General features: G+C 64.7%; 7 protein-coding genes across 12 annotated transcripts in view; 6 read left to right on the top strand and 1 right to left on the bottom strand.

Moving 5' to 3' along the window:
- The window catches only part of UBAP2 (ubiquitin associated protein 2), a 113,610-nt gene that overhangs the window by 9,781 nt on the left and 85,262 nt on the right, over positions 1–18,567 (bottom strand). The window lies entirely within an intron of this gene.
- LOC104350945 (interferon) lies at positions 1,214–1,951 on the top strand. The gene has a single exon (XM_009956917.2). The coding sequence runs from the start codon at positions 1,214–1,216 to the stop codon at positions 1,949–1,951; it is 738 nt and encodes a 245-aa protein (XP_009955219.2).
- Positions 4,798–5,394, top strand: LOC147413372 (interferon-like). The gene has a single exon (XM_086479411.1). The coding sequence runs from the start codon at positions 4,798–4,800 to the stop codon at positions 5,392–5,394; it is 597 nt and encodes a 198-aa protein (XP_086335537.1).
- On the top strand, positions 7,787–8,383 carry LOC147413371 (interferon-like). Its single transcript, XM_086479410.1, has one exon. The coding sequence runs from the start codon at positions 7,787–7,789 to the stop codon at positions 8,381–8,383; it is 597 nt and encodes a 198-aa protein (XP_086335536.1).
- Positions 10,779–11,375, top strand: LOC147413370 (interferon-like). The gene has a single exon (XM_086479409.1). The coding sequence runs from the start codon at positions 10,779–10,781 to the stop codon at positions 11,373–11,375; it is 597 nt and encodes a 198-aa protein (XP_086335535.1).
- Positions 13,771–14,367, top strand: LOC147413369 (interferon-like). Its single transcript, XM_086479408.1, has one exon. The coding sequence runs from the start codon at positions 13,771–13,773 to the stop codon at positions 14,365–14,367; it is 597 nt and encodes a 198-aa protein (XP_086335534.1).
- LOC147413368 (interferon-like) lies at positions 16,763–17,359 on the top strand. Its single transcript, XM_086479406.1, has one exon. It carries the CDS (start codon positions 16,763–16,765, stop codon positions 17,357–17,359), a length of 597 nt encoding a protein of 198 aa, XP_086335532.1.

Here is an 18,567-nt window from a genome sequence, read left to right as displayed (position 1 = left end):
GCTAGGTACCACGCACGCCAGCTAAGGCATTTGTAAGATCTCTGCTGCAGAAGCAGGCTGCAACAGACTAACAGAAAGAAAACATATCCCAATGCAATACACACACACAATAATAAACACAGTGAGAATTTACAGTGCTAGCATACACATTACTTAATTGAGTTAAATCAAAAATACCCGCCTCCCAAACCACAGGAGAAACCCCCATTCTCGCTGTATCAGCAGCCACCACCACCTCTCACTGCCGGAAGCTTTCCAGGAAGCAGTGATGACTGGCACTTGGGACTCTGCCCACTTTCACTTTCTGGCTGTCATTGGACTAGCACATGGAAGGGAAATATTCTCACCTGCTCCTGCCTCCCAACACCTAATGTTGCATAATTTCTACAACAAATGCAGAACAAAATAAAAAAACCTCCAAAATCTAGAAAACGCAATCATTGTACAAATAGTCGATGAAAAAATCCTTTGCAACATTTATGCATTTATTTCTAAATATGAACACACTGGGGACAAATAACTCAGGGGGTAGGGGGGATAACAGATGACTCCAAAGACACTCTGCAAGTTCTTTGCAGAGGAAAAACTCTTCCAGCAGCAAAGGTACAGACGCTAGAGAAAGGAAAAAAAAAACCCCACACAAAAAAGGACAAACTAAAAGTATTTGTCAATTACAAATAAAAGGAAAACATGCATTAATTCATATATACAAATAATGTCAGGGCACGAACTAGGAAAAATAGATGTTGGCAGGCAGACAAACTTGAAAATAAAACCCAAGAAAGACAACTTGCAAAGAAAAGGATGAAAAGGAAAACCTCAATTGCATGCCCTGCACAGCTTCCCCAAAAGCCTCTGCTGCTGCACTTCCACATCCCCCACCAAACCATAACAGTATAGGAGCCGAGCTCCCCCCGCACCCCAACAGGAGGTGGCCCAGGAAAGAACCAGCTCCCCTTCCCTAGGGCAGGGCCACCTCCAGCTCACACTTCGATAGGCACAACAAAAGCCCCCAGGAGAAAGTAAACAGAAAGCAAAACTGAAAATGGAAACAGGGAAATTCTGTCTAGATGATGATGGTGATGATGATGATGAAAGGAAAGCGCCTGCACCACATAAAGCCGGCTGCCCGGCACAACCCCAAGCACAGCGCCCGCCCGCACCGCCACGCAGCCTCACCAGCCTCCTGCCCAGCACCTCCCACGCACCCACCATGCCTGCGCCCGCCACCCCACGGCCCCGCCTGCGCCACGGCGCCCCGCCGCTCCCGCTCCTCCTGACGGCTCTCGCCACCGCCGCCGCCTGCCACCCCCTGCGGCCCCGCGACGCCACCTTCCCCTGGGACAGCCTCCAGCTCCTCCAGGCCATGGCTCCCAGCCCGCCGCAGCCCTGCCACCACCACCACGCGCCCTTCCCCTTCCCCGACACCCTCCTCCACACCCCTCACCCGCAACAAGCCGCCGCCACCGCACGACGCATCCTCCAGCACCTCTTCGCCACCCTCAGCAGCCCAAGCACCCCCCAGCACTGGGACGCCCACGCGCGCCACCACCTCCTCAACAACCTCCACCACTACATCCACCACCTCGACCAATGCCTCACGGACAACGGCACGCTCTTCGCCAGCCAAGGGCCCCGCCACCTGCTGCTCCGCATCAACAAATACTTCGCCGACATCCACCGCTTCCTCCGCGCCCACAACCACAGCGCCTGCGCCTGGGACCACGTCCGCCTCGAGGCTCGCGCCTGCTTCCAACGTGTGGACATGCTCATACGGAGAATGAAGAGCCGAGCTGCTCTTACCCTCCACCAAGCCCACCGGCGCCGAACACCCATCCCCAGCCAACGCCGGTGGCCAGAGATCAAGCAAAGGCAGCAGCACCCTGGGCTGGGATTGCTCAGCGCTGCTCCCACCTCTTCCAGCCAGCAGCCCACATCGATGGGGAAATGAGCATGACCGCGGGGAGGCTGAGGCCAGGCTGCGACACAGCCTGCGCACCCAACACCACGGCCACACCTCTGCTGGAAAGGAAGGGGGATGAAATTGATGTGCTGCACGCTCAGGGACAGCCGCCAGGCAATGGGGAGAGGAGTGGCATTTATGACTCATGGCGCTACCTAGCTTGTTCAGACTGCGACCTCTGCTGACAGAGGGGAAGGTCCCCATGGACACTGTGGGACTCACTCGAACGACCACTTATCACAGAACTCTATTTATTTATTTATTTATTTTGCCAGACATTAATTATGATATTTCTATATTTATTTATTTATTTGTCAACTTTTTGGAAATAAAGATTTTTTGCAAAAACAAAAATGAAGAAAAGAGGTGGTCATCATGCATATACCTGACAGGCAAAGACAGAGTCTCTGCAGGCAGGCAGGGATGAGCACCCATCCCCACAGCCGATGCCCCCCCACCGATGCCTCCCGTCCCGGTCGAAGGCTCTGGACAGCGGGCCACTCTCAGGGACCCACCATGGTCCGTCAAGCCCATAGGCATCTCCCAGTGATGCCAGGCCACTGGAGCACGCACTTGCCCAGATAATGCGATGCCTGCCCTGCACGCTTCTCTCCCACCACCCATCCTCTCCCTTCCCAACCCTCTTCCACTGCCAAAGCCACCTCCAAACCACCACCCCATCACCAAACAACCATTCAGCAATGCCACAGCACTGCTTGGGACCAAGCAGGGTGGCATGGACAAGGTGCACCTCAAAGAGGCAAGGAGGGACCTACCAAGGCCTGCAAAGATTTGGACAAGGAACAGCACCCCAGTTCCACCAACCCCACCCAAGAAACACCAAAAAGACAAAAAAAAAAAAAAAACCCCCACAAAAAACCCAAGAGAGACGCCTGGGACTGCTCATTGCTCTCCTACACACCACAGCTGGCCCAGGACACTCCTGCCTGTGCTCACACACCAGTGGCCATGGGGACCTGCTGACTACATAAAGCACGTTGCCCTAGGCCTTCTTCACCCCAAAACATCCCTAGCAAACAAAAAGATAGATCCCCCAAACACCATCACCCAAGATGGTCCAAAACAACCAGCAGAGACCAGCACAGCATTCCCTATGAAGGAAACTGCCCATCCACCACCAGCACCAGCTGCTCCTTCACCCTCCAACCACCAGCCCAAAAGTATCTGCCCCAGGTGCTTTGCCCTCCTCAGGGAAGCCTGAGCAACACAACACAAAAGTTCAGCAGCTCTGTCCTCCTCCTGCATGGGACAAAGAGGTTGTTCTCCATGCTCAGTCACACCACCTCCACTACCACATTACTGCAATGACACTGCTCCATGCGAACACAAACGGGGGGCTTCCCATACAGCTGGACAGCGAGGAAACAAGTGGAACCAAACATATTCAGGTACACAGCAGGACCCCTCAAGATGCAACTTCCACGTTGTGCATCCTCATGATGTTCTTTCTAACCAGAAATAGCCTGTCACATCAGGCGGGGGGACCTCATTGTCTCTGAAGTGTCTGAAGAAAGCAAAACCTCCTCAAATGTAAACACAGGAGGAGAGGTAATGACACAAGGTGGAACACAGAGAATTCAAACATGAAAGAATAAACACATTGATACTATCTTCACCATGAAGGTGATACAACACTGGAAGAGGAATCAGGGAGACTGTGGGATCCTCACTCCTGGTGATATACACAAAAGCAGAAGCACCACTGGACAAGGACACCAGCCACCTCTGACATCACCTATCCTAAGACCAGCTTGTACTTGGGACCTCCACAGTAAAAAGGACCATTGAAAAAGAATGTAAAAAATGGAAAGAAATGATGCACAAACAGTGATTAACAAAACATGAACCAAAAAACCAGAGAAACTAAGAAGTTCCAGTAGCATGGAGAGCATAGTGTAAGAAACACCCATTTCACAAGGTAAACACTGGATAGCAGAAAAATGGAACTGTTTTAGAGAACTCTTTCGTACATGCAGCAAAATCAGACAGTGGTCACGAAAAAATCTTGACTGTCAAAAAGAGGAAAAATTACCACATATAAAAAAAATTCTGTCTGTATAGCCTTCATTTTCAATAGGAAACAGCTTAGAAAAGACTTATTATCTCCAGTCACAATGAGGACCAAAACAATGAAATGTAACAAAAGACACTGTAGAGACTTAATCAAACACATTCAGTGCCTAAGTGCTTAAATACAGTGCCCCCTCCTCAAAAGGACATCTGAAAGTACAGAGATACAGAAATTCCGGAGAAATACATCATTTTACAAATCTTGAAAAATGAGAAAACAAATTCTCTATTCACACGGAAAAAAAGTTTACAAACATACCGAAAGTAAAAAACCCACAACCAACAGTTGAGCATTACATAAGAAAGAGAGACATGGGCACGACGGGAAATTCAGCGAAACACAATAACCACGAGAGAAGGCCAAGAAAAGAAAGGAAAAACCACACACACACAAAAAATTGTTAGCACAAATACCCAGTTGTTGCTACCTCAGTGCTTACAAATTCCCCAAAAAAAAGCCAACGTTACCCCGAAAAAAACTCGCCATGGTTCACCACCACCATGGCACCGCCACCGCCCTCCCCACGCACGCCCGCCCCACCAACGCACTTCCCCAAGACCACCGCAGCCACCGGCCAAAACCGAAAACCGCAGCCGGAAACTCGCCGCAATCAGAAAGCGAGGAAGGGAAAGCGCCCGCACCACATAAAGCCGGCCGCCCGGCACCACCCCAAGCACAGCGCCCGCCCGCACCGCCACGCAGCCTCACCAGCCTCCTGCCCAGCACCTCCCACGCACCCACCATGCCTGCGCCCGCCACCCCACGGCCCCGCCTGCGCCACGGCGCCCCGCCGCTCCCGCTCCTCCTGACGGCTCTCGCCGCCGCCGCCGCCACCGCCGCCGCCACCGCCTGCCACCCCCTGCGGCCCCGCGACGCCACCTTCCCCTGGGACAGCCTCCAGCTCCTCCAGGCCATGGCTCCCAGCCCGCCGCAGCCCTGCCACCACCACCACGCGCCCTTCCCCTTCCCCGACACCCTCCTCCGCACCCCCCACCCGCAACAAGCCGCCGCCACCGCACGACGCATCCTCCAGCACCTCTTCGCCACCCTCAACGCCTCCACCACCCCCCAGCACTGGGACGCCCACGCGCGCCACCACCTCCTCAACAACCTCCACCACTACATCCACCACCTCGACCAATGCCTCACGGACAACGGCACGCTCTTCGCCAGCCAAGGGCCCCGCCACCTGCTGCTCCGCATCAACAAATACTTCGCCGACATCCACCGCTTCCTCCGCGCCCACAACCACAGCGCCTGCGCCTGGGACCACGTCCGCCTCGAGGCTCGCGCCTGCTTCCAGCGCCTCCACAACCTCACCCGCACCACCAACCACTAGCCCCACCGCCCCGCACCGCACCGCCCCGCGCGCCCCCACCCCCCTCGCGCCCTCCGCCTCCCGCCGCTCGGCCTCTCCTTACACAACTCCCTCTATTTATTACGGGGACAACGGGGTTTAGCTATTTATTCACCTATTTATTTCACACAAAATAAAAGACCTCCTGCAAAAACACTGACCGTGCCTCTTCTCTCACAAGCACACGAGCCAGCCTCTGGGGCGGGGGGGGGGAAGACACCTCCGCTCAACGCCTCCTCCAAGCCCCGCTCCCAACGGGGCTCTGCGCGCCCCCTGCCCGCCCTTCGCTTTGCCGCCTCCCCAACGAGCCACTTGCCCCCACCTCTTGGCAAAACCCCTGACGGCCCGTAGCCACCGGCACCACCGGCGCCTCTTCGGCCCTTCTCTCCTCAACACCTTCCACCTCCCAGACCGCTTGCCAAACACGGCGCATCGGCTCCGCACTCCGCAGGACCAGCAACGCACCCGCACCTCTTGCGCAGGCCCTCCACAAAGACAGAGCGCCACCAAAGCCACCGGAGCCTTGCAACACCTCTCCCACAAAGACAGGCTCGGGGTTCTGCCGCCCCCGCAAGACACGCCTCCGCGCAGACCTTACGGCGGCCTCAAGGGGGCTCAGGAGAAACACGGGGACAGACGCTCTCGCAGGGCCTCTGGCCGCAGGACAGCGGGGACCGCGCCTGAGCGACGAGGCGCCACGTTCACACTAGCCACCAGCAGGGCACCTTTCCGCAGGACGGTGCCCAAGCACTCCAACGCGTCGCCCGGACAGGCGGCGGCTGCCCCCGCCCCGCCAACGCTCAAGGGCACGGTGGACGGCGCTCTGAGCAACCTCAGCGACTTGAAGACGGCCCAGCTCCTGGCCGGCGGCTTGCCCCGCGGCACCCTCGCAAGGTCCCTCCCCACCCAAACCGTTCCAGCGTTCCGTCAAGGACAGGCACGGCACGCCGCGCCTCCCTTCGCATCGCTTCCCCTGCTCTCCACACCTCACGCGTTCCTCGCCACAACGCGCCGCCAAACGCCCGGCAGCACCAGCTCGGCCACGGCAGCCCGCACAAGCTCCCGCCAGGGACCTCCAACGTCAGCCTCCCGCCGTAGCTGCCGCGACGGCCCCTACCGACGCCAAACCAGCCCCCACGGGCCAGCGCCCCAAGCACACCACCCACCAACGCAACGCTGCCCGACCAGACCACGGCTCCCTGCCCGACGCCGCCCGGCCACCCCCACCACCGCCACCCCACGCACACGCTTCCCCTGCTCCAACAGCTTTCACAAAACACGGGGCAGCCTCTCTCGCACCAGCACAACACGACCCTCCCCCTCGGAAGGCACCCGAAAACTTTAGCCACCGCAACCTCCGCCGCCTCCTCCTCTTCCCACTACACCTCTACAACCACCTCCGCGGGCTCAGCTCCACCTCCGCAGCGCTCGGCGACACCCCTCCTCTAGGGCCGCAGGGCCTCAGGCCAGCCCACACGCAAGGCCCTTCGCTTACGGGCGCCATGTTCTTCTTTGCTCTCCAGACACCTCGGGCCAGGAGGCACAGGAAACCCACCGCCACTTCGCTACAGGGCCACACGCCTGCGACCCAACGCCGCCGCCGCCGCCGCGGCAGCAGCGCCGGCAGCAAAACTCTTCCCTCCTTCCTCTTCCTTCTTCCCCCTGCCCGCCTTCCCCGTTCTCATCGCCTTCCAACACAGGAGCTGGGGCAGCCCCGGCCGACAACACAGCCGCTGCTCAAGGGCCCACCGCCGGGGCCACCTCCTCGCAAGCCACCCCCAGGGCCTCGCTCCGCCAGGGGGCTCCCCACGCTCTGCCAAGTGACACCACTTCACAACCCTTCCCCGGGCGCAAAGGAAAGCCCGGCCAAGATGAAAACAAAGGCCAGCCACAAGCGAAAGGAAAACCCACCGCAGCCAAGCCCAGGGCATCGCCGACCGAGAAGGCACGCGGGCGGGCGGGCGGGCAGGAAGCGAGGGGAACTTCAGCCGCAGAAAAGAGGCACCCCAGCTCGCCCTGCAGCCAGCAGGGAAACCCGAACACACCTCCCCGCCACAGCTGCCCCCAAGGGCCCTGCCCCAGCGCTTTCGCATCCCCCGCCGCTCCGCCACCACACGCAGCCTCCCCCCAACAAAGCACCGCCACCGCCCTCCCCACGCACGCCCGCCCCACCAACGCACTTCCCCAAGACCACCGCAGCCACCGGCCAAAACCGAAAACCGCAGCCGGAAACTCGCCGCAATCAGAAAGCGAGGAAGGGAAAGCGCCCGCACCACATAAAGCCGGCCGCCCGGCACCACCCCAAGCACAGCGCCCGCCCGCACCGCCACGCAGCCTCACCAGCCTCCTGCCCAGCACCTCCCACGCACCCACCATGCCTGCGCCCGCCACCCCACGGCCCCGCCTGCGCCACGGCGCCCCGCCGCTCCCGCTCCTCCTGACGGCTCTCGCCGCCGCCGCCGCCACCGCCGCCGCCACCGCCTGCCACCCCCTGCGGCCCCGCGACGCCACCTTCCCCTGGGACAGCCTCCAGCTCCTCCAGGCCATGGCTCCCAGCCCGCCGCAGCCCTGCCACCACCACCACGCGCCCTTCCCCTTCCCCGACACCCTCCTCCGCACCCCCCACCCGCAACAAGCCGCCGCCACCGCACGACGCATCCTCCAGCACCTCTTCGCCACCCTCAACGCCTCCACCACCCCCCAGCACTGGGACGCCCACGCGCGCCACCACCTCCTCAACAACCTCCACCACTACATCCACCACCTCGACCAATGCCTCACGGACAACGGCACGCTCTTCGCCAGCCAAGGGCCCCGCCACCTGCTGCTCCGCATCAACAAATACTTCGCCGACATCCACCGCTTCCTCCGCGCCCACAACCACAGCGCCTGCGCCTGGGACCACGTCCGCCTCGAGGCTCGCGCCTGCTTCCAGCGCCTCCACAACCTCACCCGCACCACCAACCACTAGCCCCACCGCCCCGCACCGCACCGCCCCGCGCGCCCCCACCCCCCTCGCGCCCTCCGCCTCCCGCCGCTCGGCCTCTCCTTACACAACTCCCTCTATTTATTACGGGGACAACGGGGTTTAGCTATTTATTCACCTATTTATTTCACACAAAATAAAAGACCTCCTGCAAAAACACTGACCGTGCCTCTTCTCTCACAAGCACACGAGCCAGCCTCTGGGGCGGGGGGGGGGAAGACACCTCCGCTCAACGCCTCCTCCAAGCCCCGCTCCCAACGGGGCTCTGCGCGCCCCCTGCCCGCCCTTCGCTTTGCCGCCTCCCCAACGAGCCACTTGCCCCCACCTCTTGGCAAAACCCCTGACGGCCCGTAGCCACCGGCACCACCGGCGCCTCTTCGGCCCTTCTCTCCTCAACACCTTCCACCTCCCAGACCGCTTGCCAAACACGGCGCATCGGCTCCGCACTCCGCAGGACCAGCAACGCACCCGCACCTCTTGCGCAGGCCCTCCACAAAGACAGAGCGCCACCAAAGCCACCGGAGCCTTGCAACACCTCTCCCACAAAGACAGGCTCGGGGTTCTGCCGCCCCCGCAAGACACGCCTCCGCGCAGACCTTACGGCGGCCTCAAGGGGGCTCAGGAGAAACACGGGGACAGACGCTCTCGCAGGGCCTCTGGCCGCAGGACAGCGGGGACCGCGCCTGAGCGACGAGGCGCCACGTTCACACTAGCCACCAGCAGGGCACCTTTCCGCAGGACGGTGCCCAAGCACTCCAACGCGTCGCCCGGACAGGCGGCGGCTGCCCCCGCCCCGCCAACGCTCAAGGGCACGGTGGACGGCGCTCTGAGCAACCTCAGCGACTTGAAGACGGCCCAGCTCCTGGCCGGCGGCTTGCCCCGCGGCACCCTCGCAAGGTCCCTCCCCACCCAAACCGTTCCAGCGTTCCGTCAAGGACAGGCACGGCACGCCGCGCCTCCCTTCCCATCGCTTCCCCTGCTCTCCACACCTCACGCGTTCCTCGCCACAACGCGCCGCCAAACGCCCGGCAGCACCAGCTCGGCCACGGCAGCCCGCACAAGCTCCCGCCAGGGACCTCCAACGTCAGCCTCCCGCCGTAGCTGCCGCGACGGCCCCTACCGACGCCAAACCAGCCCCCACGGGCCAGCGCCCCAAGCACACCACCCACCAACGCAACGCTGCCCGACCAGACCACGGCTCCCTGCCCGACGCCGCCCGGCCACCCCCACCACCGCCACCCCACGCACACGCTTCCCCTGCTCCAACAGCTTTCACAAAACACGGGGCAGCCTCTCTCGCACCAGCACAACACGACCCTCCCCCTCGGAAGGCACCCGAAAACTTTAGCCACCGCAACCTCCGCCGCCTCCTCCTCTTCCCACTACACCTCTACAACCACCTCCGCGGGCTCAGCTCCACCTCCGCAGCGCTCGGCGACACCCCTCCTCTAGGGCCGCAGGGCCTCAGGCCAGCCCACACGCAAGGCCCTTCGCTTACGGGCGCCATGTTCTTCTTTGCTCTCCAGACACCTCGGGCCAGGAGGCACAGGAAACCCACCGCCACTTCGCTACAGGGCCACACGCCTGCGACCCAACGCCGCCGCCGCCGCCGCCGCGGCAGCAGCGCCGGCAGCAAAACTCTTCCCTTCTTCCTCTTCCTTTTTCCCCCTGCCCGCCTTCCCCGTTCTCATCGCCTTCCAACACAGGAGCTGGGGCAGCCCCGGCCGACAACACAGCCGCTGCTCAAGGGCCCACCGCCGGGGCCACCTCCTCGCAAGCCACCCCCAGGGCCTCGCTCCGCCAGGGGGCTCCCCACGCTCTGCCAAGTGACACCACTTCACAACCCTTCCCCGGGCGCAAAGGAAAGCCCGGCCAAGATGAAAACAAAGGCCAGCCACAAGCGAAAGGAAAACCCACCGCAGCCAAGCCCAGGGCATCGCCGACCGAGAAGGCACGCGGGCGGGCGGGCGGGCAGGAAGCGAGGGGAACTTCAGCCGCAGAAAAGAGGCACCCCAGCTCGCCCTGCAGCCAGCAGGGAAACCCGAACACACCTCCCCGCCACAGCTGCCCCCAAGGGCCCTGCCCCAGCGCTTTCGCATCCCCCGCCGCTCCGCCACCACACGCAGCCTCCCCCCAACAAAGCACCGCCACCGCCCTCCCCACGCACGCCCGCCCCACCAACGCACTTCCCCAAGACCACCGCAGCCACCGGCCAAAACCGAAAACCGCAGCCGGAAACTCGCCGCAATCAGAAAGCGAGGAAGGGAAAGCGCCCGCACCACATAAAGCCGGCCGCCCGGCACCACCCCAAGCACAGCGCCCGCCCGCACCGCCACGCAGCCTCACCAGCCTCCTGCCCAGCACCTCCCACGCACCCACCATGCCTGCGCCCGCCACCCCACGGCCCCGCCTGCGCCACGGCGCCCCGCCGCTCCCGCTCCTCCTGACGGCTCTCGCCGCCGCCGCCGCCACCGCCGCCGCCACCGCCTGCCACCCCCTGCGGCCCCGCGACGCCACCTTCCCCTGGGACAGCCTCCAGCTCCTCCAGGCCATGGCTCCCAGCCCGCCGCAGCCCTGCCACCACCACCACGCGCCCTTCCCCTTCCCCGACACCCTCCTCCGCACCCCCCACCCGCAACAAGCCGCCGCCACCGCACGACGCATCCTCCAGCACCTCTTCGCCACCCTCAACGCCTCCACCACCCCCCAGCACTGGGACGCCCACGCGCGCCACCACCTCCTCAACAACCTCCACCACTACATCCACCACCTCGACCAATGCCTCACGGACAACGGCACGCTCTTCGCCAGCCAAGGGCCCCGCCACCTGCTGCTCCGCATCAACAAATACTTCGCCGACATCCACCGCTTCCTCCGCGCCCACAACCACAGCGCCTGCGCCTGGGACCACGTCCGCCTCGAGGCTCGCGCCTGCTTCCAGCGCCTCCACAACCTCACCCGCACCACCAACCACTAGCCCCACCGCCCCGCACCGCACCGCCCCGCGCGCCCCCACCCCCCTCGCGCCCTCCGCCTCCCGCCGCTCGGCCTCTCCTTACACAACTCCCTCTATTTATTACGGGGACAACGGGGTTTAGCTATTTATTCACCTATTTATTTCACACAAAATAAAAGACCTCCTGCAAAAACACTGACCGTGCCTCTTCTCTCACAAGCACACGAGCCAGCCTCTGGGGCGGGGGGGGGGAAGACACCTCCGCTCAACGCCTCCTCCAAGCCCCGCTCCCAACGGGGCTCTGCGCGCCCCCTGCCCGCCCTTCGCTTTGCCGCCTCCCCAACGAGCCACTTGCCCCCACCTCTTGGCAAAACCCCTGACGGCCCGTAGCCACCGGCACCACCGGCGCCTCTTCGGCCCTTCTCTCCTCAACACCTTCCACCTCCCAGACCGCTTGCCAAACACGGCGCATCGGCTCCGCACTCCGCAGGACCAGCAACGCACCCGCACCTCTTGCGCAGGCCCTCCACAAAGACAGAGCGCCACCAAAGCCACCGGAGCCTTGCAACACCTCTCCCACAAAGACAGGCTCGGGGTTCTGCCGCCCCCGCAAGACACGCCTCCGCGCAGACCTTACGGCGGCCTCAAGGGGGCTCAGGAGAAACACGGGGACAGACGCTCTCGCAGGGCCTCTGGCCGCAGGACAGCGGGGACCGCGCCTGAGCGACGAGGCGCCACGTTCACACTAGCCACCAGCAGGGCACCTTTCCGCAGGACGGTGCCCAAGCACTCCAACGCGTCGCCCGGACAGGCGGCGGCTGCCCCCGCCCCGCCAACGCTCAAGGGCACGGTGGACGGCGCTCTGAGCAACCTCAGCGACTTGAAGACGGCCCAGCTCCTGGCCGGCGGCTTGCCCCGCGGCACCCTCGCAAGGTCCCTCCCCACCCAAACCGTTCCAGCGTTCCGTCAAGGACAGGCACGGCACGCCGCGCCTCCCTTCGCATCGCTTCCCCTGCTCTCCACACCTCACGCGTTCCTCGCCACAACGCGCCGCCAAACGCCCGGCAGCACCAGCTCGGCCACGGCAGCCCGCACAAGCTCCCGCCAGGGACCTCCAACGTCAGCCTCCCGCCGTAGCTGCCGCGACGGCCCCTACCGACGCCAAACCAGCCCCCACGGGCCAGCGCCCCAAGCACACCACCCACCAACGCAACGCTGCCCGACCAGACCACGGCTCCCTGCCCGACGCCGCCCGGCCACCCCCACCACCGCCACCCCACGCACACGCTTCCCCTGCTCCAACAGCTTTCACAAAACACGGGGCAGCCTCTCTCGCACCAGCACAACACGACCCTCCCCCTCGGAAGGCACCCGAAAACTTTAGCCACCGCAACCTCCGCCGCCTCCTCCTCTTCCCACTACACCTCTACAACCACCTCCGCGGGCTCAGCTCCACCTCCGCAGCGCTCGGCGACACCCCTCCTCTAGGGCCGCAGGGCCTCAGGCCAGCCCACACGCAAGGCCCTTCGCTTACGGGCGCCATGTTCTTCTTTGCTCTCCAGACACCTCGGGCCAGGAGGCACAGGAAACCCACCGCCACTTCGCTACAGGGCCACACGCCTGCGACCCAACGCCGCCGCCGCCGCCGCCGCGGCAGCAGCGCCGGCAGCAAAACTCTTCCCTTCTTCCTCTTCCTTTTTCCCCCTGCCCGCCTTCCCCGTTCTCATCGCCTTCCAACACAGGAGCTGGGGCAGCCCCGGCCGACAACACAGCCGCTGCTCAAGGGCCCACCGCCGGGGCCACCTCCTCGCAAGCCACCCCCAGGGCCTCGCTCCGCCAGGGGGCTCCCCACGCTCTGCCAAGTGACACCACTTCACAACCCTTCCCCGGGCGCAAAGGAAAGCCCGGCCAAGATGAAAACAAAGGCCAGCCACAAGCGAAAGGAAAACCCACCGCAGCCAAGCCCAGGGCATCGCCGACCGAGAAGGCACGCGGGCGGGCGGGCGGGCAGGAAGCGAGGGGAACTTCAGCCGCAGAAAAGAGGCACCCCAGCTCGCCCTGCAGCCAGCAGGGAAACCCGAACACACCTCCCCGCCACAGCTGCCCCCAAGGGCCCTGCCCCAGCGCTTTCGCATCCCCCGCCGCTCCGCCACCACACGCAGCCTCCCCCCAACAAAGCACCGCCACCGCCCTCCCCACGCACGCCCGCCCCACCAACGCACTTCCCCAAGACCACCGCAGCCACCGGCCAAAACCGAAAACCGCAGCCGGAAACTCGCCGCAATCAGAAAGCGAGGAAGGGAAAGCGCCCGCACCACATAAAGCCGGCCGCCCGGCACCACCCCAAGCACAGCGCCCGCCCGCACCGCCACGCAGCCTCACCAGCCTCCTGCCCAGCACCTCCCACGCACCCACCATGCCTGCGCCCGCCACCCCACGGCCCCGCCTGCGCCACGGCGCCCCGCCGCTCCCGCTCCTCCTGACGGCTCTCGCCGCCGCCGCCGCCACCGCCGCCGCCACCGCCTGCCACCCCCTGCGGCCCCGCGACGCCACCTTCCCCTGGGACAGCCTCCAGCTCCTCCAGGCCATGGCTCCCAGCCCGCCGCAGCCCTGCCACCACCACCACGCGCCCTTCCCCTTCCCCGACACCCTCCTCCGCACCCCCCACCCGCAACAAGCCGCCGCCACCGCACGACGCATCCTCCAGCACCTCTTCGCCACCCTCAACGCCTCCACCACCCCCCAGCACTGGGACGCCCACGCGCGCCACCACCTCCTCAACAACCTCCACCACTACATCCACCACCTCGACCAATGCCTCACGGACAACGGCACGCTCTTCGCCAGCCAAGGGCCCCGCCACCTGCTGCTCCGCATCAACAAATACTTCGCCGACATCCACCGCTTCCTCCGCGCCCACAACCACAGCGCCTGCGCCTGGGACCACGTCCGCCTCGAGGCTCGCGCCTGCTTCCAGCGCCTCCACAACCTCACCCGCACCACCAACCACTAGCCCCACCGCCCCGCACCGCACCGCCCCGCGCGCCCCCACCCCCCTCGCGCCCTCCGCCTCCCGCCGCTCGGCCTCTCCTTACACAACTCCCTCTATTTATTACGGGGACAACGGGGTTTAGCTATTTATTCACCTATTTATTTCACACAAAATAAAAGACCTCCTGCAAAAACACTGACCGTGCCTCTTCTCTCACAAGCACACGAGCCAGCCTCTGGGGCGGGGGGGGGGAAGACACCTCCGCTCAACGCCTCCTCCAAGCCCCGCTCCCAACGGGGCTCTGCGCGCCCCCTGCCCGCCCTTCGCTTTGCCGCCTCCCCAACGAGCCACTTGCCCCCACCTCTTGGCAAAACCCCTGACGGCCCGTAGCCACCGGCACCACCGGCGCCTCTTCGGCCCTTCTCTCCTCAACACCTTCCACCTCCCAGACCGCTTGCCAAACACGGCGCATCGGCTCCGCACTCCGCAGGACCAGCAACGCACCCGCACCTCTTGCGCAGGCCCTCCACAAAGACAGAGCGCCACCAAAGCCACCGGAGCCTTGCAACACCTCTCCCACAAAGACAGGCTCGGGGTTCTGCCGCCCCCGCAAGACACGCCTCCGCGCAGACCTTACGGCGGCCTCAAGGGGGCTCAGGAGAAACACGGGGACAGACGCTCTCGCAGGGCCTCTGGCCGCAGGACAGCGGGGACCGCGCCTGAGCGACGAGGCGCCACGTTCACACTAGCCACCAGCAGGGCACCTTTCCGCAGGACGGTGCCCAAGCACTCCAACGCGTCGCCCGGACAGGCGGCGGCTGCCCCCGCCCCGCCAACGCTCAAGGGCACGGTGGACGGCGCTCTGAGCAACCTCAGCGACTTGAAGACGGCCCAGCTCCTGGCCGGCGGCTTGCCCCGCGGCACCCTCGCAAGGTCCCTCCCCACCCAAACCGTTCCAGCGTTCCGTCAAGGACAGGCACGGCACGCCGCGCCTCCCTTCCCATCGCTTCCCCTGCTCTCCACACCTCACGCGTTCCTCGCCACAACGCGCCGCCAAACGCCCGGCAGCACCAGCTCGGCCACGGCAGCCCGCACAAGCTCCCGCCAGGGACCTCCAACGTCAGCCTCCCGCCGTAGCTGCCGCGACGGCCCCTACCGACGCCAAACCAGCCCCCACGGGCCAGCGCCCCAAGCACACCACCCACCAACGCAACGCTGCCCGACCAGACCACGGCTCCCTGCCCGACGCCGCCCGGCCACCCCCACCACCGCCACCCCACGCACACGCTTCCCCTGCTCCAACAGCTTTCACAAAACACGGGGCAGCCTCTCTCGCACCAGCACAACACGACCCTCCCCCTCGGAAGGCACCCGAAAACTTTAGCCACCGCAACCTCCGCCGCCTCCTCCTCTTCCCACTACACCTCTACAACCACCTCCGCGGGCTCAGCTCCACCTCCGCAGCGCTCGGCGACACCCCTCCTCTAGGGCCGCAGGGCCTCAGGCCAGCCCACACGCAAGGCCCTTCGCTTACGGGCGCCATGTTCTTCTTTGCTCTCCAGACACCTCGGGCCAGGAGGCACAGGAAACCCACCGCCACTTCGCTACAGGGCCACACGCCTGCGACCCAACGCCGCCGCCGCCGCCGCCGCGGCAGCAGCGCCGGCAGCAAAACTCTTCCCTTCTTCCTCTTCCTTTTTCCCCCTGCCCGCCTTCCCCGTTCTCATCGCCTTCCAACACAGGAGCTGGGGCAGCCCCGGCCGACAACACAGCCGCTGCTCAAGGGCCCACCGCCGGGGCCACCTCCTCGCAAGCCACCCCCAGGGCCTCGCTCCGCCAGGGGGCTCCCCACGCTCTGCCAAGTGACACCACTTCACAACCCTTCCCCGGGCGCAAAGGAAAGCCCGGCCAAGATGAAAACAAAGGCCAGCCACAAGCGAAAGGAAAACCCACCGCAGCCAAGCCCAGGGCATCGCCGACCGAGAAGGCACGCGGGCGGGCGGGCGGGCAGGAAGCGAGGGGAACTTCAGCCGCAGAAAAGAGGCACCCCAGCTCGCCCTGCAGCCAGCAGGGAAACCCGAACACACCTCCCCGCCACAGCTGCCCCCAAGGGCCCTGCCCCAGCGCTTTCGCATCCCCCGCCGCTCCGCCACCACACGCAGCCTCCCCCCAACAAAGCACCGCCACCGCCCTCCCCACGCACGCCCGCCCCACCAACGCACTTCCCCAAGACCACCGCAGCCACCGGCCAAAACCGAAAACCGCAGCCGGAAACTCGCCGCAATCAGAAAGCGAGGAAGGGAAAGCGCCCGCACCACATAAAGCCGGCCGCCCGGCACCACCCCAAGCACAGCGCCCGCCCGCACCGCCACGCAGCCTCACCAGCCTCCTGCCCAGCACCTCCCACGCACCCACCATGCCTGCGCCCGCCACCCCACGGCCCCGCCTGCGCCACGGCGCCCCGCCGCTCCCGCTCCTCCTGACGGCTCTCGCCGCCGCCGCCGCCACCGCCGCCGCCACCGCCTGCCACCCCCTGCGGCCCCGCGACGCCACCTTCCCCTGGGACAGCCTCCAGCTCCTCCAGGCCATGGCTCCCAGCCCGCCGCAGCCCTGCCACCACCACCACGCGCCCTTCCCCTTCCCCGACACCCTCCTCCGCACCCCCCACCCGCAACAAGCCGCCGCCACCGCACGACGCATCCTCCAGCACCTCTTCGCCACCCTCAACGCCTCCACCACCCCCCAGCACTGGGACGCCCACGCGCGCCACCACCTCCTCAACAACCTCCACCACTACATCCACCACCTCGACCAATGCCTCACGGACAACGGCACGCTCTTCGCCAGCCAAGGGCCCCGCCACCTGCTGCTCCGCATCAACAAATACTTCGCCGACATCCACCGCTTCCTCCGCGCCCACAACCACAGCGCCTGCGCCTGGGACCACGTCCGCCTCGAGGCTCGCGCCTGCTTCCAGCGCCTCCACAACCTCACCCGCACCACCAACCACTAGCCCCACCGCCCCGCACCGCACCGCCCCGCGCGCCCCCACCCCCCTCGCGCCCTCCGCCTCCCGCCGCTCGGCCTCTCCTTACACAACTCCCTCTATTTATTACGGGGACAACGGGGTTTAGCTATTTATTCACCTATTTATTTCACACAAAATAAAAGACCTCCTGCAAAAACACTGACCGTGCCTCTTCTCTCACAAGCACACGAGCCAGCCTCTGGGGCGGGGGGGGGGAAGACACCTCCGCTCAACGCCTCCTCCAAGCCCCGCTCCCAACGGGGCTCTGCGCGCCCCCTGCCCGCCCTTCGCTTTGCCGCCTCCCCAACGAGCCACTTGCCCCCACCTCTTGGCAAAACCCCTGACGGCCCGTAGCCACCGGCACCACCGGCGCCTCTTCGGCCCTTCTCTCCTCAACACCTTCCACCTCCCAGACCGCTTGCCAAACACGGCGCATCGGCTCCGCACTCCGCAGGACCAGCAACGCACCCGCACCTCTTGCGCAGGCCCTCCACAAAGACAGAGCGCCACCAAAGCCACCGGAGCCTTGCAACACCTCTCCCACAAAGACAGGCTCGGGGTTCTGCCGCCCCCGCAAGACACGCCTCCGCGCAGACCTTACGGCGGCCTCAAGGGGGCTCAGGAGAAACACGGGGACAGACGCTCTCGCAGGGCCTCTGGCCGCAGGACAGCGGGGACCGCGCCTGAGCGACGAGGCGCCACGTTCACACTAGCCACCAGCAGGGCACCTTTCCGCAGGACGGTGCCCAAGCACTCCAACGCGTCGCCCGGACAGGCGGCGGCTGCCCCCGCCCCGCCAACGCTCAAGGGCACGGTGGACGGCGCTCTGAGCAACCTCAGCGACTTGAAGACGGCCCAGCTCCTGGCCGGCGGCTTGCCCCGCGGCACCCTCGCAAGGTCCCTCCCCACCCAAACCGTTCCAGCGTTCCGTCAAGGACAGGCACGGCACGCCGCGCCTCCCTTCCCATCGCTTCCCCTGCTCTCCACACCTCACGCGTTCCTCGCCACAACGCGCCGCCAAACGCCCGGCAGCACCAGCTCGGCCACGGCAGCCCGCACAAGCTCCCGCCAGGGACCTCCAACGTCAGCCTCCCGCCGTAGCTGCCGCGACGGCCCCTACCGACGCCAAACCAGCCCCCACGGGCCAGCGCCCCAAGCACACCACCCACCAACGCAACGCTGCCCGACCAGAA

Source organism: Leptosomus discolor, chromosome Z (assembly GCF_034619465.1).
Source record: "Leptosomus discolor isolate bLepDis1 chromosome Z, bLepDis1.hap2, whole genome shotgun sequence".
In the NCBI taxonomy this organism is placed as follows: Eukaryota; Metazoa; Chordata; class Aves; order Leptosomiformes; family Leptosomidae; genus Leptosomus; species Leptosomus discolor.
This window is presented reverse-complemented; position numbering and strand designations above follow the sequence as displayed.

Coding starts and splice junctions, on each gene's coding strand:
- LOC104350945 (XM_009956917.2), top strand. CDS start 1,214: ATGCCTGCGCCCGCCACCCCACGGCCCCGCCTGCGCCACGGCGCCCCG.
- LOC147413372 (XM_086479411.1), top strand. CDS start 4,798: ATGCCTGCGCCCGCCACCCCACGGCCCCGCCTGCGCCACGGCGCCCCG.
- LOC147413371 (XM_086479410.1), top strand. CDS start 7,787: ATGCCTGCGCCCGCCACCCCACGGCCCCGCCTGCGCCACGGCGCCCCG.
- LOC147413370 (XM_086479409.1), top strand. CDS start 10,779: ATGCCTGCGCCCGCCACCCCACGGCCCCGCCTGCGCCACGGCGCCCCG.
- LOC147413369 (XM_086479408.1), top strand. CDS start 13,771: ATGCCTGCGCCCGCCACCCCACGGCCCCGCCTGCGCCACGGCGCCCCG.
- LOC147413368 (XM_086479406.1), top strand. CDS start 16,763: ATGCCTGCGCCCGCCACCCCACGGCCCCGCCTGCGCCACGGCGCCCCG.